The 26,848-nt window shown below is 44.1% G+C and overlaps 1 protein-coding gene across 36 annotated transcripts in view; it reads right to left on the bottom strand.

The window, feature by feature from the left end:
• Nucleotides 1-1,202: 1,202 nt before the first annotated feature.
• Nucleotides 1,203-26,848, bottom strand: part of Drc8 (dynein regulatory complex subunit 8) — a 99,554-nt gene continuing 73,908 nt past the window's right edge. For 12 of the 36 annotated variants that reach the window (XM_087580344.1, XM_087580327.1, XM_087580328.1 and 9 more), the window contains 5 exons: nucleotides 23,314-23,393; nucleotides 22,531-22,573; nucleotides 22,369-22,435; nucleotides 22,093-22,137; nucleotides 16,528-16,902 (listed from right to left, as the gene is read on the bottom strand). In XM_087580344.1, coding sequence (XP_087436470.1) covers nucleotides 16,787-16,902; nucleotides 22,093-22,137; nucleotides 22,369-22,435; nucleotides 22,531-22,573; nucleotides 23,314-23,339 — 297 coding nt within the window. In that variant the 5' untranslated portion in view covers nucleotides 23,340-23,393 and the 3' untranslated portion in view covers nucleotides 16,528-16,786. Of the gene's footprint in view, nucleotides 3,239-16,527; nucleotides 16,903-21,608; nucleotides 21,637-22,092; nucleotides 22,138-22,348; nucleotides 22,436-22,530; nucleotides 22,574-23,313; nucleotides 23,394-26,848 lie in introns of those variants that run through there. The other 24 variants (XM_087580333.1, XM_087580340.1, XM_087580338.1 and 21 more) reach the window with 13 other exon arrangements.

Below are 26,848 nucleotides of genomic sequence, written 5' to 3'. Positions count from 1 at the left end.
AGGTGCTGTGCCAGAAATAGCCATGTAACCGTTAATTCAAACACTGTGATTCACAACACAGTTAGGTAAGAAGGTCACCAAGAGTGACTTTGGTAGCATATGACCAAGTGAGAATTTATAAGGGACATTAATGATGTCAGTGTCAAGACACAGAAACAATGTCAGCATACAACTATCAAACTAAAATGCATGCTTTTAAAAAGAAATCAAGAAACATTTATTTTTTAAATTTATGGATTAAATTGGGTATAGCAGCTCACAGGCCAGCCTGGTCTATAGAGAGAGTTCTAGGCCATCCAGAACTACACAGTGAAGCCTTGTCTCAAAAACAAACAAACAAACAAACAAAAATCAAATAGTTGAGGCTGGGAAATCATTTTTACTTAAAGAATTTCTCTGGGGGTAGGGAGATACCAGGGGACCTCCACCCACTCAAAGGAGAAGGAGGGGGGTATGGGAAAGAACTGTGGGAGGGAGTGACTGGAGGGGGCAGTGAATGGAATGTAAAGTGAATAATAATAATAATAATAATAACAATTATTTGAATCAAAAATAAAAAAGAATTCCACACCTCTGTTGCTATCCCGACTCTATGGAACTGGACTGCTGGTGTACCCATAAGGTGTTTGCCAGTGGATTGAGTGGCCACTGCTAACGTGTAAACTGAACCGTGGATTTCCAGACAACACAGACGGGAGTTGCTCTAAAGAACCTTTCTAAACAGGTCCACTTCCTCTGTATCCTTTCTCTTCTACTACCTCTGGTGGGTGCTGGGATACAAGGGAAGTTAAAATGTTTAAGAATCATTATTAAAAATAAGGTTTGAAAAAATTAAAGTTATACTAGTCTTTGATGTAGAAGAATCCTCTGCATTTTCGGTATTAAGATGCCCGGCTATTCCCTGTGTTTCTGTAGACCAACTCCTATATCTTGGGATTTGATCAACTTAAGTCCTAACTGTCACTGAAGCTCCTCATAAAATGGCCTGCACGACCTGTAGCTCAGGAACTATGACTACATTTGTAGATCACAGCACTATGTCTTGATGTCAAAGGTTTGGCCAGCTCTGTTAAGGCAGCCTAAGGTGACAAGTTGATGGAGACGCTGCATTGGCTAGATCAAGCTGGCCACCTGGGGCTGAGTAGTGACAAAGAGATGGTCCAGACACACTGAGCCTCCTGAAGGAAAATAACTGAAACTCATTCATGAAGTTGATTTATTTTAAAAAAAAATGAGAACAAAAATAAAACTGACACTAAGTTGATCAAATCCCAAGATATAAAAGTTGCTGTAACACCCCACTGATACACCAGCAGTCCAGCTCGGTAGAGTCGGGTTAGCAACAGCAGTCACTCAGCCTAGATCGACTCGACCCAGCAGCCTCTGCTGGAGTCAGCAGGAGGGACCAAAAGGAACACCAGGAGAAGTCCTAGTCCGTCCGTGTCCCAGGGAAGCGAAGATCAGCAAAGACTCGAGACCCACAAGCATTGTACAGCTGTACCAGCAAGTGAAGCTCTACCTCCGTCACTCCATCAAGTCCTATTAATGACCTCCAAACATCACGTCCTTCATTACATGTCCTTTCATGTGCTTGCTCTAGCAGAACATCCTCTCTCCTGTGTCTGCTTCAGTGAAACGTTCCTTCAGGAGTCTGCCATAGCCTTTCACACCTGTGTCTACTTTAATGAAATGTTCTTTCATGTGTTTGCACCAGCAACCATCCAACCGACTTTCCAAAGGACCCTTAAGCTTCCACTTCAGAGTAGGAGAGAAACAGTACAGCAAAGGCAAGGGAAGTGTGCTGGAGTGAAGGCACACAGTGCAATGGCTGGCCTTGTTTGGATCCTGATTGGAATAAAGTGACAGAAACAGCATACTTGGAAGGAAGTGGTGGGCACTGGAACAGTGTCTCTCAGGGACCACTGAAGAATTCTCCTAGGTCTGACGGCTTCTAGTCAGCTAGAGAAAAGGAAGGGGCTGGCCAAGGCATCTCTCAGACGAAAATGAAGTAATGTCTAGAATTTGTTTTCAAAATAATCTGCAATGAGAGGCTGGAGGTGAAGAGAGGCTGGAGGTGAAGAGAGACTGGAGGTGAAGAGAGACTGGAGGTGAAGAGAGACTGGAGGTGAAGAGAGACTGGAGGTGAAGAGAGGCTGGAGGTGAAGAGAGGCTGGAGGTGAAGAGAGACTGGAGGTGAAGAGAGGCTGGAGGTGAAGAGAGGCTGGATCAAGGGCACTTGGCCATAGATCGACAGGCTGATGGAGGTGTCCATGTCTTCATACTTATTCTTTTTGGATTGAAGCTTAGCAAAAAGTCTTGTTTTCATCACCTAAACTAGTGGTCACTGCCCTGCAGAGGTATTTCCATAGTAACAGAAGCGTGTTTGTACTCTACCCATAGGCCTTCCACCTTCAAACCCACCTTACTGTCAGGGAAGCATCCATTGTCCAGAAAAGAAACTTTGAGCCAGCTGGGAACTGTCCAGTTGTGTGTTCAGTCTAGATTCTTCTGCTTCTTTTTATTCTGCTCTGAGTCCACCCTCCCTCCACAGGCCCATTCTTCTACCACCCAGAGCAAGAATTTGCCTTCTTCTACAATTATCTTGTTTTAATCTAAAGCATTAGCATCCCCTAGGAGCTGGGACAGCTCGACTCCTAGCTCGGCACTGCTGAAGGTGACAGAGCCATGAAGAAGCAGAAGCCAGTGTGAAGTCTTTAGGGCCCTGGAGTCTTGTCTTTGAATAGGATTGTGGGACTGACCCAGCCTCTGCTTCTGCTTTCAGTCATGCTTTGCAACATGTTCCTGCTGTGACGTGCTAAAGTGCCAAAGGTTGCAGAGCAATGACACCAGTCAGTCATGGTCTAGACCCTCAGGTTTGCTTGTTTTTAGGCTGATTTATCTCCAATTTTTATCACCGTGATGAAAGCTAACATACTTTTTAACAAGCTTCTTAGTATCCACTCTTCGCACCCCCTCATCTCCTCAAACGGTCCATTCTGATACCAAGCGATTCTAAGGAAGCCCCCCAGATCCAGACTCCTCACTCTACCTGCCCTCCTAACTGCAGAGCACTTACGCTCCTCTCTCTGGCACAGATGACTTGAAGTCAACAAGCCTTGCCCTCTGCCTACTGGCCTACTGCTTCCCTTATGTGGAGACTAATCTGGTTGGTCAATCATGAGTCATGTAAGCTTTACCTTCCCTGCTTCCTGGTTAGCTGGAACTGCAACATTCCCTCCTGGAAGAAAAAGAGAGGCTCCTAAGACCAGGAAGTAAAAAAACCTCACAACTGGAAACAAACAAACAACAACAAAAACAAACAAACAAACAAAAACCCAAAAACTCCTAGGATCCATAAAGTTCCCTCCTCATACAAACTGTAAAAATTGCTGGGGTGGTCTCTCTCCTGCCTGCCCAGCAGAAACTGCCTGTGATTCCCGCAGGGAGCTCCAGGATGAGGCTGTCAAGAGTCCTCACCCAGACTTGCATGGTAGGCTGTTCAGTGAAGCCACTGCCTTTGAGCAGTCCGTACTCCTCTAAGTAACCCTGATAAACTCACCAAGTGAGATATGGGCAGAAACAACACTTTGATCTGTCATCAGCATCCTATCTGAATTTGCTCAGGTCTCCCCAGAAAAAGCCACACCGCCCCACTGGTTTTGTTTTTAAGACCCTATTGGGTTTACTTCCTTCATTTTGTGTTTGTGTTTTTGTTACTTGCCCAACAAACGGGGATTTAAAACAAAATTATAAACCCGCCTGCCCCTGGGATTGAGTCATTGATGTCACTACTTAGAACAAGATTATAAGATAATCCTGCACCCACAGAAAGTCAACCTCACGTTAGATCAAGCCCTTAGGCAACTGCCAACTTGCTGTTAGGCAGAACAGTGGAATATAATATGTTCATCTGCATACGCCATGCAGATGCTACCAGCAACAACCAGGTTGAGAACATGGACATGTCTTGGAATCTTCAAAAAACTCCAAAGGAGAAACGGGAGTTGAAAATGAGACTATGCATTAAAGGAGGCTTAAAAAACACCAAACATTAAAGGAGGCTTTAAAAACATCAAACATAATAGTGTCTCTTTGTGTGTGTGTGTGTGTGTGTGTGTGTGTGTGTGTGTGTGTGTGTGCATGTGTGTTCTCTACGTTCATAGGGGAAATGATCACTTCAACACCAGCTGGAGAGTGAACAGAGTATTGTGGCCACCATAGCTTAACTGTGAAACGTTCTCTGTAGGCTCAAATATGAGCACACTTGGCTCCCTGCTGGTGGATTTGTTTGGGAGGTACCTTCAGGAAAGGTACCTTGCAGAAGGAAATAGGTTGCTGGACACTGGGCCTTATGGGTTTGGGATCACCCCATTTCTACCTCACTCTGTCTGCTTCCTGATGTGCTGAGATGCACATGGGCTATGTCACATTCTTGTGCCTTTGCAGCCATGATGCAATTTCATCTTAAACAATGGCCACAATGAATCTTACCTCCTTCAAGTTACTTCTTGTCAAGTATGTTATTAATGAGAAAAAGGAATTGAGTACAGTGGTTATTTTTAAAGAATTACTATATTTTAAATGTGCTGGGTTTTTTAATATACCTACTGAAAAATTATGGGCAGAATCAAATAATGTCATATTTATTTTAAAATAATGAAGGGGTGACATTATTGAAATGGAGACAGGGTTGACCTTAGGTCATTGGAAAGGTGAAAATATGTGAGGGCCCACTGCACTGCATAATAAAACATTTTGGAAAATCCTACACACTTTAGCTTTAAAGGGGAGATCTTCTCTGACAGGATAATTTAGTTACTTTTAGTGTTCTGTTCTAACTTCTCCTGGGGGGGAGGAGTAATTCTCCTCTCCTTTGCCTCTCCTCGCTGACCATTCTTGAAGGTAAACTGTGTTTTGAATCTTAAAGAACCAAGGCATCTTGGGCAAACACGGAAGAATGAGCAGTTTTCAACAGTCTTGTTCCTCCTGACAGGAGCTGCGTGTCTGAGGAAAGCAGGTGGGTCCCAGGGCCTGAGGCAGGAAGACCGTGGAAGACCTGTGCTCTCATCTCAGAGGGACTGTCGCTCTAACCCAAGGCCCGTAAGAAGGCCAGAAGCTGAGGTTGGCTGTAAGACAAGAGGTAGGAAGTGCGGAGCCTTCCTTAACGCAGACTGGCTTCCACATCTGTCTCAACCGTACCTGCAGCGCTTCCTCACCCAGGTGAGCTCACTTTGTCTGAGGACATTAGGATTGCTGAAAAGAAAGAGTGGGTGATGGAGGACTGGGTGGGCCTGGGGGTGTGGTCCAATGGGGCCTGGGGGAGTGACACAGTGGGGCCCAGGTCAGTGTGCTCACTGTGTATCTCTTGTACTGAGCTCTTCTTCTCTGTGTATAACCTGGAGCTGCCTCCAAGTTCTTAGACCATCCTTGCTGTAGGGTGACCCTTCACCAGCCTGTGTGATCAGTTAGCCTCTCCACATTAACTCACCCAAACCATACTCTTCATTTCCCCCAAAACCTTAGCTGCTTGCCAAATGTTGCAGTCATCCTTCATCTACCCTTTCCCCATTAAGGTCCAACATATCAGGAAATCCTTTTCATTCTACCTTCCAAGTGGATTCCAAATCCTACCACTTCTCCAATATCTGAGATACCATCTTGCTTGTGCTGACTCAGTACTATCCAGAGCCATCTCTTTGCATAAAGCACATACAACGTTCTTTCCCTGGCTACTTGACCCTTTTGTACTCTGGGCTCTGCTTGTCTCTCTCTCTCTCTGTCTCTCTCTGTCTCTCTCTGTCTCTCTCTGTCTCTCTCTGTCTCTCTGTCTCTGTCTCTCTCTCTCTCTCTCTCTCTCTCTCTCTCTCTCTCTCTCTCTCTCTCTCTCTCTCTTCCCCCCCCACCCTTGGGTACCACAGCCAGGGTGACCTTTGTGAGGTTCCTTCGGGCTCTTAATGTCATCTTCACAGGAAATGCTAGGATCTCTGGTCTCACTCTAACTAGAACCTTTTCACTCTCTAACCACTCATCTTTTTTTTTCCATATTGTTTGCCCTCCTGTGACATATATTGATTTACATGTAATCTGACTCCTGAGCTGAATTTAAGTCCATAAGGGTAGGGACTTTGTGTACCACAACAGTTTTTTAAATAAGTATTGAATGAATGAAGTGAGAAATGACACAAATGCCTTTTTCTTAAAGTTCAAAGTTCATGAAATTTAGGGAAACAACCTTCTTTCTAAGAAATACTATGCCTGTACATGGCATCATATAATTGAAAAATAACTACCAAATATAGAAAATGTTTCCATCCCTTTGTTTAGCAGATTTGTACTGAGCAAGCTGTGATGGCTGATATCTCTTACTGAGTCCCACATGAAGACACCTAATGCTCAGAGTGACCTTCCAAGGAAGACGTGATTCTGACACTTTGTTGCTGGGACCAGATACCAGTGCATGATGGGACTTTTACCAGGTCATACAGCCTGTATCTGGAATAGCTGGGATTCAATGGCAGATCTGTTCTCTAACCTAAGCCATACCATAAAGCTCTTTAAACCTTAGCCTCAAGCCGTCTCATTATGGATATTTCCTTCCCATCCGGAACTGGCAGTATTGCCAACATGAACACAGGGAACACGTGTGGCTCACATGTTACTTCCCTCAGGAAGCCCTATGTGCCACAGGCAAAGTTGGCTGCTGGCTGCTCTAACTCCAAAGCCTTTGTTAATGTTGTTAATGATGCTGAACAGCTAACTACTGTGGTGTGTGTGCCCTACTGCCTCTCCCTGAGTCTGCAGTCTCTCAAGGACAAGGCGTGTCTGTTCCTGGAGCCTAAACTAGCATCTGCCATGCTGTGGGAATTCAGTGAATGTTCCGGGAGTGAGCAAATGGGTTCTGTGAGGAAACTTTCCAACCCGTGAGCTGTTGATTGAGCAGCTGGGCAGCTGGCCCCTCGCTCTGCTCAGCCTGTCAGGACCCCTCTTGGCTTCACGTTCACATATACATTCTGCATTTCCTATTCCCTTACAGGAGTTTTTGCAACATGTCTGTACCACGGGGGCTTCTTTGCACTAACTGCCTCCTGGTAGTAACTGTTCCAAAAGAAGATGTCTCCTGTGAATTCAGATTCTGCTGAAAACATGCCTTGTGAGATCCTGTTTCCCAGTGATCAGAGAAGTCCTTGTCTGAGGAAACAGTGTGGTTGAAGTTTGATGTGTCCTGGGGCAATCCAACCGGATGCTTTAGTCAATGCCATGAGTCTTTAAAACGCTCCATAATGACAGAGTTCCACTTTAAAGGGGCTGGAGTTGGAGACAGGTATAGGGTGCATACCTATAATCTGAGCTCTCAGAAGGCTGAGGCAGGAGAATCATGAATTCCAGGCTAGCCTGGGCTACACAGGACACTGTCTCAAAACCTTTTAGGTGAGTATACATGAACATGAAAAGACCGTTTGCATTGTATTAATCGTAATGGATTACATGATACCATTGTGGTTTGGGTCTGCAATAAACAGTTGTGTTTATTATTTCTCTGGCCACAAGGACTCTGACTTCTCACCAGAACATTTCCTCCTACAGTTGAATGTGGTTGGTGATGATATCCTCAGGTGAGGTCCACCATCTGTGACAGATGCTGAGAAGCAAAGCTGGCCTCAGCCTGCACAGGACAAGCAGCTCCACAGAGATGGTGGCTGTGACACTCTTGTTCCCTGTTGCTCTGCTCCTCACAGCCCTGTGGCTCCAGTCTGCCCCGAGCCTGCCCCACCTAGTCCACTGCATGTGCACAGCCCTTTCTCTGCTCCTGTGTCTTCCCTCAGGTCCATCTTGCTTTCTGCATGTCTGTCAAGAGCCCTGTCAGGTCCACAGTGATACTCTGAGGAAGTTATAGAGCCAACTGTTAATACTGTAGCCATCTATAGAGCATTTTAAACTTCACACTGTTTCTCCCAAAGAGCCATTCCCCAAGAGAGTCTAAAAGTGACATGTGACAACCTGTGGGGGAACACAAGAGAGAACACCAGACTCTGGTTCCGTTTATATACTGTGTATGTCAGAATCAGGTCTCGCTGACAGTTTCTGGTCTATGTGTCAGAGATGCACATTCAAGGAAGGCAGGCAGATGTTCTATGGGAGCTCCACGGGGGCCACACCCTTGTCCATCCCTTATCTTGCTTACTGACACGTACCTACTAAATCTGTGGTGTCTCGATAAGCGGGGCATTTACAGTGCTTGTCTAGTTTTGATGAAAAGAACCTGCATAAGTTTGTAATTGGCTTAAGACTCTCACAAAGTAACCTTGAATGGAAGAAAAACTGATACTGTAAGCACAAGTAAGCTTCAAGGAAGTGGTGGGGTGTGCTGGGAGTCAGCCCAGGGATACAGGTCAAAGCTAATAAATCTACACCTGTGAGCTCTTTGCCAGCTGTGACACAAGATTGATAATAATAGTATAATCAGATTTAATAAGCAATAAAAGAAATGTAAAAGTCTTGGATCAAGAAGACTCTCAGAAACCGATTTCATAATCATTACCAACTTTGCCTGTATGAGCGTCAGACTCTGAGTGGGCAACCAGGGCTGGAATGCAGCTAGGGCAGCTAGCAAGACATTTAAATCCTAAACATAAAAAACAAACTTTGGCATGCTTTAAAGCTACATGGTAGTGTCATGATGCTTAACCCATACTTAAATTTCACAAATAGCAATAATTTTTTTTCACAATTTCTTACCGATTAGTTGAAAACCCAATAGATCTGACATTTGGACCAGACAGTCACGTATCCTGATTTTGTGTCCTTTTATTCTCTTGAGTTAGAAGGTCTCTTATATCCCAGGTTGGCCTAGAACTCACTACATAGCCAAAGATATCCATAAACTTCTGATCTTCTAGCTCCCTGCAACCCCAAGAACTGGGATTGGAAGTATATTTCACCATGCCTAGTTTACACGGGGCTAGGGATGGAATCCAGAACTTAGCATGCTAGCTAAGTAAGCCCTCCAGCAAGTGAGCTGCGCCCCAGCCCCAGCCCCAGCCCCAAATGAATGTCTTTTCTCATTAGATCATGTGAATGACTCATACTGCTATAAATGTACTATGATTGATAGCAATGCAGAAATGGAGGGAAGGAGGGAGAGACTGGGGGGGTAGGCGAGCCTCCTAAACCCTCCTACTTTCAAGTCCTTAGCACAAACAGAACAGCTGATCCTTCATAGTGCAATGACAGCAAACCTCTTGGTATCTCTCCATCAGCACCACCCTCATCCGACAGATGAATTTTCCTTCTGCTCCCTACTTTCCCACACTCTGGCTGTTTGTACCCAGGCAGCAGGTCTCCATCTCCACTCCACCCCCTCTCTGCCTGCCTGGCTGGTTTTCTATAAATAACTTTCCATCCATTATAGCTTTTAAAGAATTCCCGCTTTATGATATCCATCATCACACCAGCCCCACATAGTAATTCTTTCCCCTTCCCATGTGAAGATGCAGAAGTTCGACAACGTCAGTGTCTGCCAGTTACACACTCTGTAAGGGCAAAGGCCAATTCCAAATCCCATCTGCGTGTCATACTTCCCAGGGTAGAGGTTCTTGCATTAAGTGTGCCTGAGCCTCTCTCTCGGTGTCCATTACAAATGAAGTTTTGGGGGCTACACATCCAAAAATTGTTCAGAGGATCTACCTGAGCATCCTTGCCTACATAGTTACTTTCTAACAAACACCCAAACCCCAGGAGCTTCTGAAGCAAGAGACTTGACAGCAATACTTTTAGAAATACCAGAGACTACCTGAGTCTGGAATGGGTCTGAGTGTACATGACCAAGAGGCTGTTTATTTACACTGTAGCATAATGGTGATGGTCTCCAAGGAAACGTCTCTATAAAAGGTGCTTTCTTGTATGGAGAAATTAGAAAAAGGAAGAAAATGAGGAACACTGAAAGGAGAGAATAATCCAAACATTCTGGTCCTTACGAACAGACCTGTCCTTGACAACCAGTCACGCTCCCCATTAGCCGCCATCTCAGACAGTCCTTTTGGTTCTCTCAAGCACCAGGCACATGATTATTGATACCTGCAAAGAAGTCTCAGCCTGGGCTCTCTCATCTCTAGGGTGCCATGCAGAGCAAGTCAGGTGCCTGGTCCCAAATGAATCACAGGCAAAGTGGGATCCGAGTGTGACCCCAGACACACAGACTCTGAGTCACGCAGCTTCCCTAGCCTAGAAGTGTGAGGACATAGCCAGGCCTCCATAAGCAGACCACAGGGATAGTGTACCCTGAAGAAGCCAGAGGTCTGGGATGGCCTAGGGAAAACAAACTTTCTGCGCAGAGCGCAGTGCTCTTCTCTTCAGAAAAATAGCATTGTGGTTCTATTTATAGGTTGGGCAAGGGGGTAAGTTAAGAGGTAAAATGCCCATCCAAAGTATACAGGAAAGTGGTGAGTGCAGGTGTAACTCACAAGCCTATGTGACGCGGATCAGTCCCTGCATCCAACCCCTGGCACAGTGACAAGAGCACTCCCCTGGCAAGCATGGGTATTTGTTTATTCTGCAACTGAGGACTGAAGCACACTTCCTTTGGTGTCTTGTATTGCATTCTTTGGTGACCTTTAAAAAATGATGCTGAAAATGGTGCTGGTTCAACTGGAGGGCAACATGTAGAAGAATGCAGATCGATCCATGCCTATCACCCTGTACAAAGCTTAAGTCCAAGTGGATCAAGGACCTCCACATCAAGCCAGACACACTCAAACTAATAGAAGAAAAACTAGGGAAGCATCTGGAACACATGGGCACTGGAAAAAATTTCCTGAACAAAACACCAATGGCTTATGCTCTAAGATCAAGAATCGACAAATGGGATCTCATAAAACTGCAAAGCTTCTGTAAGGCAAAGGACACTGTGGTTAGGACAAAACGGCAACCAACAGATTGGGAAAAGATCTTTACCAATCCTACAACAGATAGAGGCCTTATATCCAAAATATACAAAGAACTCAAGAAGTTAGACCGCAGGGAAACAAATAACCCTATTAAAAATGGGGTTCAGAGCTAAACAAAGAATTCACAGCTGAGGAATGCCGAATGGCTGAGAAACACCTAAAGAAATGTTCAACATCTTTAGTCATAAGGGAAATGCAAATCAAAACAACCCTGAGATTTCACCTCACACCAGTGCGATTGGCTAAGATCAAAAACTCAGGTGACAGCAGATGCTGGCGAGGATGTGGAGAAAGAGGAACACTCCTCCATTGTTGGTGGGATTGCAGACTGGTAAAACCATTCTGGAAATCAGTCTGGAGGTTCCTCAGAAAATTGGACATTGAACTGCCTGAGGATCCAGCTATACCTCTCTTGGGCATATACCCAAAAGATGCCTCAACATATAAAAGAGACACGTGCTCCACTATGTTCATCGCAACCTTATTTATAATAGCCAGAAAATGGAAAGAACCCAGATGCCCTTCAACAGAGGAATGGATACAGAAAATGTGGTACATCTACACAATGGAATATTACTCAGCTATCAAAAACAACGAGTTTATGAAATTCGTAGGCAAATGGTTGGAACTGGAAAATATCATCCTGAGTGAGCTAACCCAATCACAGAAAGACATACATGGTATGCACTCATTGATAAGTGGCTATTAGCCCAAATGCTTGAATTACCCTAGATCCCTAGAACAAACGAAACTCAAGACGGATGATCAAAATGTGAATGCTTCACTCCTTCTTTAAATGAGGAAAAAGAATACCCTTGGCAGGGAAGGGAGAGGCAAAGATTAAAACAGAGACTGAAGGAACACCCATTCAGAGCCTGCCCCACATGTGGCCCATACATATACAGCCACCCAATTAGACAAGATGGATGAAGCAAAGAAGTGCAGACCGACAGGAGCCGGATGTAGATCGCTCCTGAGAGACACAGCCAGAATACAGCAAATATAGAGGCGAATGCCAGCAGCAAACCACTGAACTGAGAATAGGTCCCCTATTGAAGGAATCAGAGAAAGAACTGGAAGAGCTTGAAGGGGCTCGAGACCCCAAAAGTACAACAATGCCAAGCAACCAGAGCTTCCAGGGACTAAGCCACTACCTAAAGACTATACATGGACTGACCCTGGACTCTGACCCCATAGGTAGCAATGAATATCCTAGTAAGAGCACCAGTGGAAGGGGAAGCCCTGGGTCCTGCTAAGACTGAACCCCCAGTGAACTAGTCTATGGGGGGAGGGCGGCAATGGGGGGAGGGTTGGGAAGGGAACACCCATAAGGAAGGGGAGGGGGGAGGGGGATGTTTGCCCGGAAACCGGGAAAGGGAATAACACTCGAAATGTATATAAGAAATACTCAAGTTAATAAAAGGGTACACATAGAATAAGAGAGGCAAGTCTTCCCAAGAAAAGAAAGCCACGGTACTGATTAGGATAAGGAGTGAATGCTGGGAGCTCCACAAATAAATATACTCTACATGGTAAAAAAAAAAAAATGATGCTGAAAACAAAAATTACAGCTCCAAAAGTGGGTGCTCTGGAGACAAGGTGTAGAGTGAAACACCGATCTAAAGTCTTAAAAATTCTAGGTGGGGTCAGGGATCCAATGTTAAGGCATCTTCTTCACTACTTTCTGCATATGAGCCTTTCCTTGCAGCAAGACAATGAGGAAACTCTTCACTACCAAGACTGTCAGAGCCGTCTTGGGTATCCAGACAAGTCCACACCTCATGCATTAGGCACTGGTGCAAGTTCTATGATTGCATGGTACATTGGCCTGCACCATGATTCACCCCTAGGGAGACTTCCACTCTGACAAGTATTTCTCATGTCTGTCATGTGTCGCCATTACAAAGCCTGACTGTGAATTACCACACCCTCCTTGAGTCCCTGGCCCTTTCATTTCATCTGCAGGTGGGGACCTCAGTATCCATGGTTATATGAATGGCATGTCAATTTTCCACTTGGACTTTACCTGAAGAAGCCCTTAGGTGTTCTAGAAAAGTTTGTCTTGTGAAACTGTTGAAGGAAGGGGTACTTTCCATCACAACCACTGTTGCTTTCATAGAACTTTCCAGAACTGATTGATATGTGCTGGTGTACATGGTCATATTGTAAGGGTGTGCATTCGCATGTGTTGTCCAGAGGTCACCCTCAGGTGTTCCTCAGGAGTCACTCAGTTTTTGAGACAATGTCTCTTACTGGGACTGGGGTTCACCAATTAGGCTGGTTAGCCAGTATGTTCCAAGGGTCTTCCTATATCTGCTTCCCCAGTGATAAGATAATAAGCACCCCAGTTTTTATGTGGGTGCTGGAGACTGAACCCACACCCTCATGCTTGTTTATCAAGCACCTTTGCCCAATGAGCTATCTGCCAGTCCCCAGGAGGGATTCCATTGTCATTTTCTTCCATTTTTGAAAGGGGTACCCACATGTAAATCATACAAATGAAGGCATTCTAAGAGTAAAACAGAAATGTCAGTGGCTGTACTTTGATAGCAGGTGCAAGCTGGTCCACCCAGAGCAATAGGGACTTAGAGTCATCTTACTTACGGAAGAAGTGAAGAAAAATAAGACACACAAAGCGGAGTCCCAGCTGACATGAAATATGAAAAATGGCTTTTGTCGTGGTGAAAATTCATCATCACATTAACCTATAAAGGCAGATTAATGTGAGTAACGCCTTCGTCACTCACTTGCAAAGATGGTAACTACTCAACTGGGTCATCGAGGTTTAAATGAGTAGACTAAGTAGAACACTTAGAACAGTGATGGACACAGTGAGAAATGTATATGTGCTGTATACTATTACTAAGTAATAACAATACAGAGAAATATTCTATAACAGTACAGTGAAGCCAAACTACAAGCAGAGTGCATGGTTCCCGGGAATGACAAGCCATCTCACCATACACACCAGCTGTTTGCCCTCTGAAGTCTTACAATCCTCCATGCAAGCCTTCTCCTAGCTGAATTTCCCTCCCCGCTTAGCCTACAGACCATCAAGGTCACTCGTTTCTGCTGACTCAGCAATCTTGACCTTTCTGTCCATTTTACCACCTTGACTCTCTACAACACTCTACATATTTTGCTTCTGGGTCTGGGTTACTGGACAAAATCCTCCAGAGTTCCTTGAAAATTCTTGTGTAGACTATTCCCCAACTCTCATTTCTCACAAAGCCCTTCAGATTTCTATCACCCCCTCTAGCTTTCTAACCTACTATTTTCCTTCTCATTCATAGGGACAGGACAGCTGAGTGTAGCTCAGGTCTCGAATCCTAGCCCTAGGGAGGCAGAAGCAGAGGGGTCACAAGTTGTAAGCACAATAAGACCCTATCTTAACAACAACAGAAGACAGTAGAGCTAGAGGCCACTAGGCAGGGACTATGCACATTAGTTCATGTCCATGACCAAGGTCAAGACCTTTGTAGCCCAGGATCTCTGCCCCTCTAAGTGTCCTCTGCAGCAGCATTCTTGCACAGTTTATGTTTTCCAAGCCCCTCCCTCTACCTTCTCTCTGCCCAGGAGCATGACCTCCACACTTTCTCACATCTGTTTATTCCTGAAGCCACTGACCTCTACTACCTGCCACTTCACAAACCGGCCTGAGAGGTGCTCAGTGAATGTGTTGGTGCTGAAACTGAGGGCTGTTTCTTCATCATCAATGATGTCACAACCCCACCACTTCTGACTTGGTTCCTGCCTCCTCGAGAGGCTCTCCTGCCATGACTTCTCTTTGGCTTTTCATCCTTCCAGCTTCTCCTTCCCATGCTCTGCCAGCTCCTCTTCTGAACTCCCAGCTCTGTCCTGGTCATTTTTTTCTTTTCTTTCCAGGACACCACATGCTGACAACTTCAAAGCCCATGTCTCTCACAGATGTCCCCTTATTTATCCAGTTGATCTTTCTATCTCCCACCAGTTCTTTTTTTTTTTTTTTTTTTTTTGGTTCTTTTTTTCGGAGCTGGGGACCGAACCCAGGGCCTTGCGCTTCCTAGGTAAGCGCTCTACCACTGAGCTAAATCCCCAGCCCCCTCCCACCAGTTCTTAAGCCAGAGAGGACCACAGTCGAGCTTAGCAGCCCAAGCCTTGGGCATCTTATCCGAATGGCTGCCACCATCACTTACCAAGTGCTCCAGGCAGAAACTTAGGAGGACTTGTGCTTGACTTCCCCTAGCCCAGCTCTTACTGCCAACCAAGCCGCCTACCAGCTGGTCTCCCGCCTCTGGTCTTGACCTTCACAGGATTTCTCAGACTATTTACAACTCCAACTCCTTTCTCTGATTTTTCAGAATCAAGTTCACGTTCAAACACAGAAACCTTAACCCCAATTAGCCCATTATCTCTGAGCATATGGTTGCTGTCTCCCACTCCGACCTCTCATCTCTCATCAGGTTCCAAATATCTAGGAACCATACTTTCATTTCCCAGATTCTTGTGTTTCATGACACCTCTGGGGGTTTGATCTGCTGTCCTGCTGCTGACATGCTCTGAAGTAAACTGCTCAAAGAATGACTGTCAAAACTTAAGAACTACTAAGTTTCTAAGACATGTGTTACTACCTCTTTGAGTCTGCCCACCAGAAAGCACCCTCACCCCCATCCTCACCCCCACCAGGCTGACTCTTGCTTCTTTTGTGTAACCTTCAGTCCCCTGAATGTGTGGTTGCTGATTGACTTGCAAGCCTCCCTCAGTAAACTGTGACCTTGATTAATTAGAAGCTTATCCATCTCTCATCTCCAGCTTCCAGCACGTTATCTAATGACACTCAGCAAATACGTTATCCCTTGAGCCATCTCCCTAGCCTGAAAAGTAATTCTTATGAGAGGACCATTGTAAAAGGAGCAGGCCTGGCCCTCCCTCCCAGCCTCCCTGCTCTTGCTTGCACCACCACGTGCTTCTGTCTGTCTAGCTGCACCTTGGTGAGGTGCATGCAAGGGTGGCCCTCGCTCAGCCTGCACAATGCTGCCTGGACCTTGACCATCTATAACTGGGAGCTAATTGAACTGCTTTCTTTGGGAGTCAGTGCCTTTCAGATACTACATTCCGGTAACAACAGATGAATACACTCAGTACCCAGGACAATACTCCCAAGACAGATATTCTGAATAGGTGAGAATTGTAAAGAACAAAAAAGGAGTTGCCATTCTCTGTTTCCATTCAGTCTTCCTCTCTCTGGATTCAATTACCTCACCTCCTTCAACTACTCCATAAATGGCAACATGCTGGATGAGCAATTTTCAATTTTACCCCAAGTTATTAGACTCTCAAATGAGATTTGTAATTGGCATTCATAAGAAATCAATTATTAATAGTTATTCCAGTTGCTCTCCCTCCATATTCTGCCTGCTGAAGTGTTTACTGCTGCTCTGAAAGGAGCCATCACCACACTGCCACTCACATCTAGTCTGTGGCCATCCTGCCCTGCAAAAGCTTTCTATGGCAAATCTTGGGGGGTTAGGATCAATCTCTATTTTCTGTCTAATTAATTTCAATGTATCATTGGCCTCGTTGGGAAAAATGAGCAAGGATGCACTTAACATTAAAATACTGTATAATTCCTTTTAAATAATCAACTTGTCTGTCCATAAAGCTGGTCATCTAAAAAATTTATGTTTTAAATTGATCATCTCTAGTAAACAAAATACCTTGAAACAATTATATCATGAGACACTAAATATAGAAATTTTAAGATAAAATGTAAAAATTAGGACAATTTTTCAAAGTATCTTTTCAATTAGAAATTGAATGTTTACAGTTGTCTTAAAAGGAGAAAAAAGAAGTCTTTGGAGCATTTAATTTTCATCTATCACCATCATTGTTATGTAGTCTCTGTAATTAATGGTGTTTGATTCAGGATCAATTGCAGCAGACAACATTTCTTCCATTTCCTCTTGGGAAAAAGGCTCGCCTAGAGAGACAAGAAGGGAGAGCATCATTTTACAGACAGGAGGTTTTTCTCTCTCCGCTAGCCAGCCATACTGCCATGGAGTCCACAGGCTCTAGCCAGCCATACTGCCATGGAGTCCACAGGCTCTAGTCAGCCATACTGCCATGGAGTCCACAGGCCCAACTGTGTCCAGTCTTCTCTTCACTGGAGCTGCACGGCAACACTTGAGACCCAGAGTTCAAAAGGCTGCCACGCCCCTGCAGGGCTGTAGGCTTGCTGCCCTCTGGGGCCTACAGACTACATCCGTGTAGTCAAAACAGCAGGACAATATAAAACACCGTGAATGAAGTTGTTTAATTCACTTAAACTAAAATGATTGCAATTGCAAAAGTATTTGCTGGAAGCTAAAGTCTTGAGTGAGCACAATTATTATCTTTATTAAAACTATAGAGAGATGATTAAAAGTTATCTATTACTGAAGAGAGAGCAGACACTTGACAGTCCAGCGGGGCTTTTCCCCGCCATGGATGGAGCTCATCAAGCATCCTAGAGTCCTCCTCCTTTCAGGCTGGGCTTGTGTTGATGAAATCAAAAGTTGGGGAGAGAATCTGGACTTTAGTTGGACTCAGGTAACATCTGAAAGACATCTTGGAAACTAGTTTCACAAGGTAGGACCCAAACCTTGGGAGAATGCTGAAAAGGCCGAAGACTGCTTAAGACACAATTATGCTCAGTGTTGAGGAAACAGACAGGGTGTCCTGACAATAACCAGATTTTCAGGGGTGGGGGGAGTCTTACTCTCACTATCCACAGCACCAAGGCTTGAGGGCGGTCATCTACCTCATGAGCCTAGGCTTCTTCTCACTCTCCCAGGACTTTCTATGTCAGATTCAGCTTCCAGTTACAGAACTTATGCAGACAGGGACTCTGTGGTTTTTGTTTTTAAATTTATTTTGTCTTATTGTTGTGTTTTGAGACAGAGTTCTGACATGTCCAAGAGTCTAACTTCAAACTCACACTCCGCTAACCTCAGTCTTCGGAGTGCAAAGGTTCATAATTGTGCAACATGACACTTCCTAGGAGAGAATTCCTGAAAGGCTGAAGTGGCAAATTCTGGATGTTACCTGTCAGACACTAAATCCACTGCCAAGTGAACCTGCATGTAAGTTTCAGAAGGATGCTGCAATGAGTGTCACTACAGTCCCAGCACCCAGGCTGAAGAAGATAGTGAGCTTAAGGTTAGACTTAGCTTTGTCTTAAACAAACAAAGATAACCATGGTCTCAGATAGATTAGTGACAGAATTGTCTACCATGTGTAAGGTCCTGAGCATTCCCAGAATGGGAGGGGGGAGGGAGGGATGGGAAAAGAAGGAAGGGATAGGGAAAGGAACAAAAGGAGAGGGAAAGAAAGGAGAGAGAGAGACAGAGAATTACCCACCAGCCAAGACTGCTGTCTAAGTGTTGCACATATATTAAGTTAACCTCCCAACCACCTCACAAAAAGAACTACCATCTCCATTTATAGCACGAACCATGCAGCCTGCCTTGCAAGTGAGTGGGGACTGAGTCTGAGAAGGCCAGCTTACTGGCCTTAGCTAAAGCAGTCCACAGCACTGCTTAGACTAAGCCTTGCTCACAATAGTCACTCAGCTACACTGGGCAAGGAAAAGAGCTATACATACGGTATTTGATTTGGGATAGCAGGAAAACCTGCTTAACACTGCAAAGCACAAGCTGGACGGGCAAGCCTCACTCATTCAAGTCCAGGCTCTCTTACTAGCTTAATGGTCTTGGGCAGATTACTTAACCTTTGTGTTGTCTACACAATACAGACAACACTCTCCACCCATGGGCTTGGTTTAAGGATTAAATGTGTTATTCAAATAGCATTTCTGAAAACATCTGACACATCGCACTGTGATTTGTTTTTTTAAGACTTGAGATCTTTCCTGCTACTAAATACCATCTGATGCAACGTGCACCCAGGACTAACACGGATCCCGTCTTGTGGGTACTTGATTCAGTATGCTTTATGGTGTTTATCTTACAATCTCCTGGGCATTTAGAAAGTACATTCTCAAACTTAAAGATGTGCTGACTGTTCTGCAGATGCTATGAAAGGATTGTAGAAGTAACTTTATAGTCCCAAAGCTTGTGTATACTTAAAAACAATTTAGAATTGTGAGAATAAAAACATCACTTCTTAGCCAGGCAGGCCTAGTGGCACACACCTTTAATCCCAATACTCAGAAGGCAGAGGCAAGTAGATCTCTGAGTTCAAAGCCAACCTGGTCTACAAAGTGACTTCCAGGACAAAGAGTGATATACAGAGAAACCCTGTCTCCAAAAACAAACAAACAAAAAATCTCTTCTTAAGCAATCAATCATTTTACTGAACTAGGCAACTGCAACTGCACGTAGAGGAAGAACATGCTGTATACAGTGATGATGATACATTAAGATATCACAGTGCTGGGCTGCAGAGACGGCTCAGCGGTTAAGAGCACTGACTGCTCTTCCAGAGATCCTGAGTTCTATTCCCAACAACCATATGGTGGCTCACAACCATCTGTAATGAGATCTGATGCCCTCTTCTGGTGTGTCTGAAGATAGCTACAATGTACTCATGTAAATAAAATAAATAAATCTTTAACAAAAAGATATCACAGTGCATCTTATATGCACCTATCAGATATACTGGCTAATACAACATGGAAGAAATTAAATAATGTTGAATAAATAACTGAAACCATTTATGACCTTCTCTGAGGAAAAAAAAAAAACTGATGTAGGCTCCATCTATTAGGACATACAACAATTGCCCTGGAAGCACAAGAACTCTGAATGTATGCTGTGGTAGGTTGATTGGGAATGGCCCTATGGACTCATGTTTGAAAGTGTGGTCAGAGGGAGTGGCATTATCAGGAGGTGTGGCCTTATTGGAGGAAGTGGGTCCCTGGGGGCTGACTCTGAGGTCTCAGATGCGCAAGTGTGGCCAATGTGTCTCATTCTCTTCCTGCTGTCTGCAGATCCAGATGTAGAACTCTCAGCTCCCTCTCCAGCACCGTGTCTACCCACATGCTGCGTGCTTCCCACCATGATGATAATGAACTAAGCCTCTGAAGTGTAGGCCAGACCCAATTTAATGTTTTCTTTTATAAGAGTTGCTGCCATCATGGTGTCTTCACAGTAGTAGAACCCCTACCAAGACATACATCTTCTGGAAATTCTCACAAAGCACCTTCCTGTAAACCACACAGCCTTGCTTGCTGTCCCTACACAGTGCAGCCAGCGCCTGATTTCACTGTTTCAGTCAGTAGCATTACTATCATGATGACACCCATGGGCCATGGAAAATCTTGGTGTTACTGTATACTCATCTCGTGTTTTTATCCCCTGCCCTCTGTTGGTCACCATGGTCCAGGGTGCTGTGACAGAGTCCTACTGCATCGATTCCCTCTTTCCACTCAGGTCAGGCCAGGTCCATAGCAGAGAGCCTTGGGATTGCTCAAGAAGCCCCAGCTCATCTCCCCAGCTGAACCTTTCTTGCTCAGTTATAAGCCGGCCAGCACCAGAATCACCTTTCCACAGCACTGCCACACTGGATGACTCAGCCCAGCCACTCTTCTCTACCACCCAGGGATGACCCAAACTCAAGGGCGTCCACCTCCATTCCTTTCCTATTGCTGGCCAACAAGATCCCCAGGGCTGCCTGAGCTCACCTTCTTGCACATGCCTGGCTGCCTTTCTTCCAGATTTTGTTCCTATTGCTTTATCCATTTCCCTCAAACAGCCCCCATCTGTCGTCATTCGACACCCCCTGGTCTGTCTGCAGCTCATTCGCTACGATCCATATGTTGCTACCTGTGACATGTGAGGGAAATGTAACATAGACTCTTATTGTGCCCTCAATGGCTCGCCCATCTCAAGCAAAGCACAGTGGCTCCCATCTGCAATACCATCTGGGGGGTTGAAACAGGAGGATTGCTGTGAGTCTACTGCCAGTCTGAGATACATACTAAATGCCAGATTCACCTGAGTTATGAATGCAACCCTGTCTTAAAACTAAAACCAAAAACCAGATCTGTCTTCTCAAGGAAGCTGTTTTCTCTGCCGGCCTTCCAGGCTAAGCTTCTCAGACGAGTTTCAGCTTGCATTGATCTTCTGAGAGTGTTTTTCCTAATGTGAGACTGATCTGTTTCACATTAGCTTTGCTTCCCTAACAGGACGGTAATATGCTCAAGAAAGGGCTCAGATTCCAGCACCGTTACTACCCACTGTGCTGTAACAACACTAAACATACAACAGGCACACAGTAGGAGGACTGAGCCTCTTTGGCTGTTTTTATTAATTTTATGTGACCCAATATAATTTAGGGCTTACTTCTGTTCATCCTTAGGATTTGGAAGTCATAACACACTCACTGAAGTTAGCTGCTTAGATGATGTTAACACTGTATGCCATCCTGGATGGCAGCCATGACTGTCATATTACTCCTTCTCTCCTTCCTGTAGGTAAACTGAGGCAAAATGGCCAAAGCAGGCATACATAGAGCATCAATACTGCTCCCCTGGCTCAAAATGCCACCCATGCCCATGTTCTCAGGTGACATGTGACAGATCTGGCTGAGCATCTGGGAGCTGAGCAGAGGAAGCAGAACTCCTCTCTAACTGCAAGAGTGACAGGGTGCCCACAGGCAGTAATGACTGCCCACCAAGCCACTTACAGTCAGGGAAACACTTGGATAGACTGACCTAGAGAGAGAGTTGAAAGGAAATATATAAGTATTTGGGGGAGGAGGTCCCACTATCATAAGAAAATATAGTTTTTATGTAAAATCACATCCAATTTAGGCTATATTGTTTGCAACTTTGCCACCTAAGAAAGTGGTAAAGAAATTTAAAAGAAATTGTATATACTTTAATTCAAATCTTCTATCCAAAAAGGCATAGTTTATGATTGATAGTTAATGTTCTTTAAGTGGCATATTCAGGAAATATTTTAAGTAAATAAAGTAAGCATAATTTATACAAGTAATCATTTTACTTCTATTATACAAAATCAAATGCCAAATCAAAATAATAGAAATAACTATTTAATCAAATCATTGTTTTTAAAGTATCATCTCCTATAAATTTTGCATAATTGTTAAAAGTGTATAATTGGGGCTGAAAGGATGGCTCAGAAATTAAGACCATGAGTTGAGTTACCATGTAACTCCAGCTCCAGAGGGAGCCTCCATGGGAACAACACTCCTGCACACAGACACACAAGGACAGACACACACGTACATACACAGAGAGGCAGAGAGAGAGACAGAGGGGGGCAGGGAGGGAAGGAAGGAGGGAGGAAGGGAGGGAGGGAGGGAGGGAGGGAGAGAGAGAGAGAGAGAGAGAGAGAGAGAGAGAGTTAAAAAACAAAATAAACATTTCGACTTTGTATAAATTTTGTATAAATTACTCTTACAAGAAATAAAGCCCTCTGACCTTCCTCAGTCATGTACTTGACTAGTTCATCCTTAGTCAGAAACCCACGTTTAGTTGGATCCAAAACCTGGGGAAAGTAGATATCATATATTGTCTTTGTTGAATAAATTCTATGATGAATTAATTTATTACATACACACGAATAATGAAGAGCTCACCCACCTCGAAAGCTCGCAAAAGGACATCTTCAGCAATTGGTCTGTATCTGTGATTTTTACCATAAAGTCAGTTAATGCCCGCACATTTACCTCAGTCTCTATGATAAGTGACTATAAAACAAAACAAAAGGCTGCTGATATTCCAAGCTAATGACATTTCCCTCAATGAAAGTTCTTTCTAGATATGACAATCAGCAGTACCTACCTCCCCAGGAATGTTTGGTGTTCCCTATTAGCAATTTTTCACTGATATGAAAATAAACTTGTTTAGGGCCAAAACCTCTGCACTCCATCAACTGTGGTGTGCTAATGCTATACTCACGCTAGAAAAATAACTGGTGTTAATTTTTATCTTAAAACAATAATTCACAATTAAATATAACTACAACATTACATTTTATGTAGCGCCTTTGCTATTTAATTATGTCCTGCTTAGATCAATAAATACTAGCATGGTAGATATTTCTAAGCTTAGCCCTAAACCAGCCTGAAGTACACTGAAAGGCTAGAGGAAGCCACCCTAAGACATATACTGGGCAAATAAAATAGGAAAATGCAAGTGCTTTTCTTTCTTTCTTTTCTTTTGCAGCAGGGTCTTACTCTGTAGTCCAGGCTGGCCTGAAGCTATGTGACTAAGGCTGTCCTCAAGTTCTTGTCACCATCCTGCTACATCCCCTTACATGCTAGAGTCACAGGCACGGGGCACCACATCTGACCAGGTCAAATATTTTGACATTAATGTAATTCTAGTCATTATCTTGCCTTAAAATTGGATTTACTTCCTTACCTTTTTTCTAGAAGTACTGTGGTCATCACTGGAATAAATTTTTCAAATCGAATGTACCCAGTGGGTTCTTCTTCCTCTACCTAAACAGTTAAAAATAAAATTTATTTTATTCATTCAACAAATATATTGAGCAACTACTTTTTTTTCAAATACTGAGCCAAATGATGGAATGTGATGGGATGTGGACATAAAGCCTGCTCAGGGAGCTTGTTTTTGCCAGGAGAGACGCATATAATTCAAACACCACACTAGCTGCTGGCAGGCGGCTCTATGCTTGCCATGCAACCAGAAGCATCTGAACACAGTCCCAACCACAAAAGTAAAGTGTGCAACCGCACAGTGCATCGTCACTTACAGCTAGCCTCTGGCGTGTGCATGCGTGTTCACACAGAGCACAATACCAAGTGCCCAATCTGTTTCATAGAATAAAAGACCCTGTCTCTTTAGGATAACCTAAAACTCGTAGTGATCCTCCTGCAGCCCCACAAATGGTGGCACATCAGACATGAGCCACCATCCCTGGCTTGATGTCTAATTCTAGATACATGCAAGCATGATAAGGAAGGAAGTGGGTCTAGAGGAGCACAGAACACAGGAAAGTTCTCCAATCTGGGCATCATGGAAGTCACTGAAGACAGGGCTGTTTGATCTGGTTTCCAAGAACACGAAGAGTGGGGCTGGAGCATAGATCCCAACAGGCTCAGTTCTTCAAGGTGATGCTGGAGAGAGATAAGGCCTTACCATTCACAGGATTCTCACTCCATGTTATCCCAAGAACAATATAAAATCACTGAGGGTCTCATGGGTGTGTGTTAGAAAGGTCACTATTGTAGGCGAGGTGGCTTCTCCAGATATAGAAGGATTGTGCAGACAGGAGTGGAAGCCATGAGGGGAGTAGATATCCAGGAGACCTTTAAGACTTGACAGGGCTGACTACAGTCACATGTTATGGATAAGGTGGTACAGAAGTCTAGGATGACCCCCCAGTTCTGACTGTTTTTCTTTGAAATGAAGAATGAGATCAGATAATTTCTAGTCGTTCTTGTATTTATGAAATACCTGAGTAGTAGAACTGTGTTCTGCCGGCCCTAAAGTAGGAGAATACTATTCTAAAAATGAGAGCTTTCGGTACCTAACATTATAGATGAGAAGGAAAACAGGTCTTTTCACCTACAGTTCAACTATGACAGACAAACTGAACAAAACTCTATTGACCTTAACTTCCATGTCAGGCAATTCATAAGGAGCTATAAATCTTGCACTCTCTTTCAAAAATCCTATTAAGAGGCTCATAGATACCAATTCAACAGATGAGCTTTTAAGAGATTTATTGTTTCAACAAAAAATAAATCTATAAGTTGCTATTAAGTGGGATGAACTGCCGTTCAAATGACAACTCTTTTTAATGTTCATATTGAGAGTCATACCTCATGTGAGTAGAGTCTTCAGACTCCATTATCAGAGAGAATCAAACCTATCAAGAGACATCATGTCTCATAATTTCTGTACCCATCAGTATGTGAACAATTTCTTTAGAATCCTCTATGGTCTGACATGAGCAGTTTGACAATCCACATCAGTGTAACTGCATTGTACTTGGGAAACAGTCTGAAAACCAGCACACAGAGACTTAAAAACTAAATATCTGGCACAGGTGTGGCTCAATGGTAGAGTACTTACGGATTCTGTGGTTTAATCCTTGGAGCAGACTTTTTAAAAATCAATCTCTTGTGTGTCCTAGAAACTTGAGAGAAGCTCTGCTCATGAAGTCTCACCAACATGCCTACACTGACCTGCACAAGGACATGCTAACACGCAAGAGACGAAGCTAAAGAAGCCTCAACCCGAGATAAAGCACCACAAGCACCAAAGACATTCCGCTATCCTCACAGATCAGGGCCCTGCACAGCCATCGTCAGAGAAGCACCCTTCTGCACTAGATAGGAACAAACAGACGAACCATAACTAGACAACGTGCAGACAGTGAGAGACCTTGGAACACAAAGTCCTCAGTGCAAAGGCTCCATCAAATCCCTCTTCAGGGTCCAGGGAACCCTCCTAAAGAGGAGGCAGAAAGAGTTTAAGAGCCACAAGGCATGGAAGACACCAGGGAAACAAGGCCTTCTAAACACAGCAGGACCGACACGCATGTGAGCTCAGAGACTATGGCTGCATGCACAGGGCCTGCGTGGATCGAAACCAGATGGGGTCTTGTGCTCAGAGGGGAAGTGAACACAAGCACTCATCCCTAACCTGTACACTATCTCTAACTGATAACCACTCACAAATGGAAAATTAGTTTTGTTCAATGGAGTCTCAGTGGAGGTACAAACCACTCTTAAGGGCAGGCCCCATGCCCAGCAGTAGATCGCCAACACAAAACAAACTCAATGCCATTTCTGGAGGTTCTTTTTCTTATTTTAAACCTTACAAGTCTTTTGCATATATATTATGATTTCTGATTTTTGTTTTTATTATTATTTGTAGATGCCTATTTGTTTTCTAAGGAGAGAGAGAAAGAAAGGAGTGTGGGTTTAGGTAAACGAGGAGGTGGGGAGGATTTGAGAGGAGTCAGGGAACTGAGAAATGCTGAGGATGGGAGAACGAGGCATCCCTGGGGAAGGGCATGCCAGTCGGTTATCCAGTACCAAATGGCCAGTCCTGAAAACATGAATGCAATAACATTATATGCACTGATCAGGCTGTGTTCATGTATTTAGGAAAGCATGTATGTGTAAAAGCAATAAAAGACAAAGAGGTCATAAACTTAAAAGAGCAAGGGATTGGGTACATGGAATGTTCAGACTCTTCTTTCCTCGTTAGAGAGAGGAAAGAAGGGGAAATGATGTGATCATAACCTCAAACAAAAAAAAAGATGCAGTCTCATAAGATCATTCACAGAGGAGCGATTTTTTTACGTTTACTTGTCGTGTGTATGTGTGAGTGTGGGCATGCCTGTGCCACAGTACACGGAGGTCAGAGAACTGGCAGGAGTCAGCCCCCTCCTTCCACCATCTGGAACTCCACCACAATAGAACTTGGCTTGAGAGCTTGGCAGTAGGTAGCTTCATCCCCTGAGCCATCGCCTCATTACCCCATGGTGAAAATAGTAAAGTTAAAAGGTTGGATTTCCCTTCGTATTCCTTCAGAAATGTTCCAGAGTAGGACAGTCATCTTTCATGTCCCTTAATACGTCTATGTTTCCTAAACAGCTATTGAGCAGGCAATATCTACCTTTACCAAGTCAAGTCCACTCATCTTATAAAAGACCTTCATCAACTACTGACTTGAGTATTCCAACGTTCAGCTTTGTAGCTCCATTCGAATTATATTAGAACTGACAAATAGCACACAATATGTGCCGTGTGCTACCTCCCCAGTCCCCTCATCACTCACAAGCCCGGAACAGAACATTAGTGTCAAAAATCTACAGATGGTTTTTGACTCACGGATAACTCTGAAATTTAAAAAACAGTTTTTTAATTGTCTTATTGTTCTACTGCTGTGCAGAGAAACCATGACCATGGAAACTCTT

The sequence above is a fragment of the Rattus norvegicus genome, chromosome 13, assembly GCF_021556685.1.
Source record: "Rattus norvegicus strain SHRSP/BbbUtx chromosome 13, alternate assembly SHRSP_T2T, whole genome shotgun sequence".
Lineage (NCBI taxonomy): Eukaryota > Metazoa > Chordata > Mammalia > Rodentia > Muridae > Rattus > Rattus norvegicus.
The sequence above is the reverse complement of the archived record's forward strand: the minus strand, read 5'-3'. Positions and strand labels throughout refer to the sequence as shown.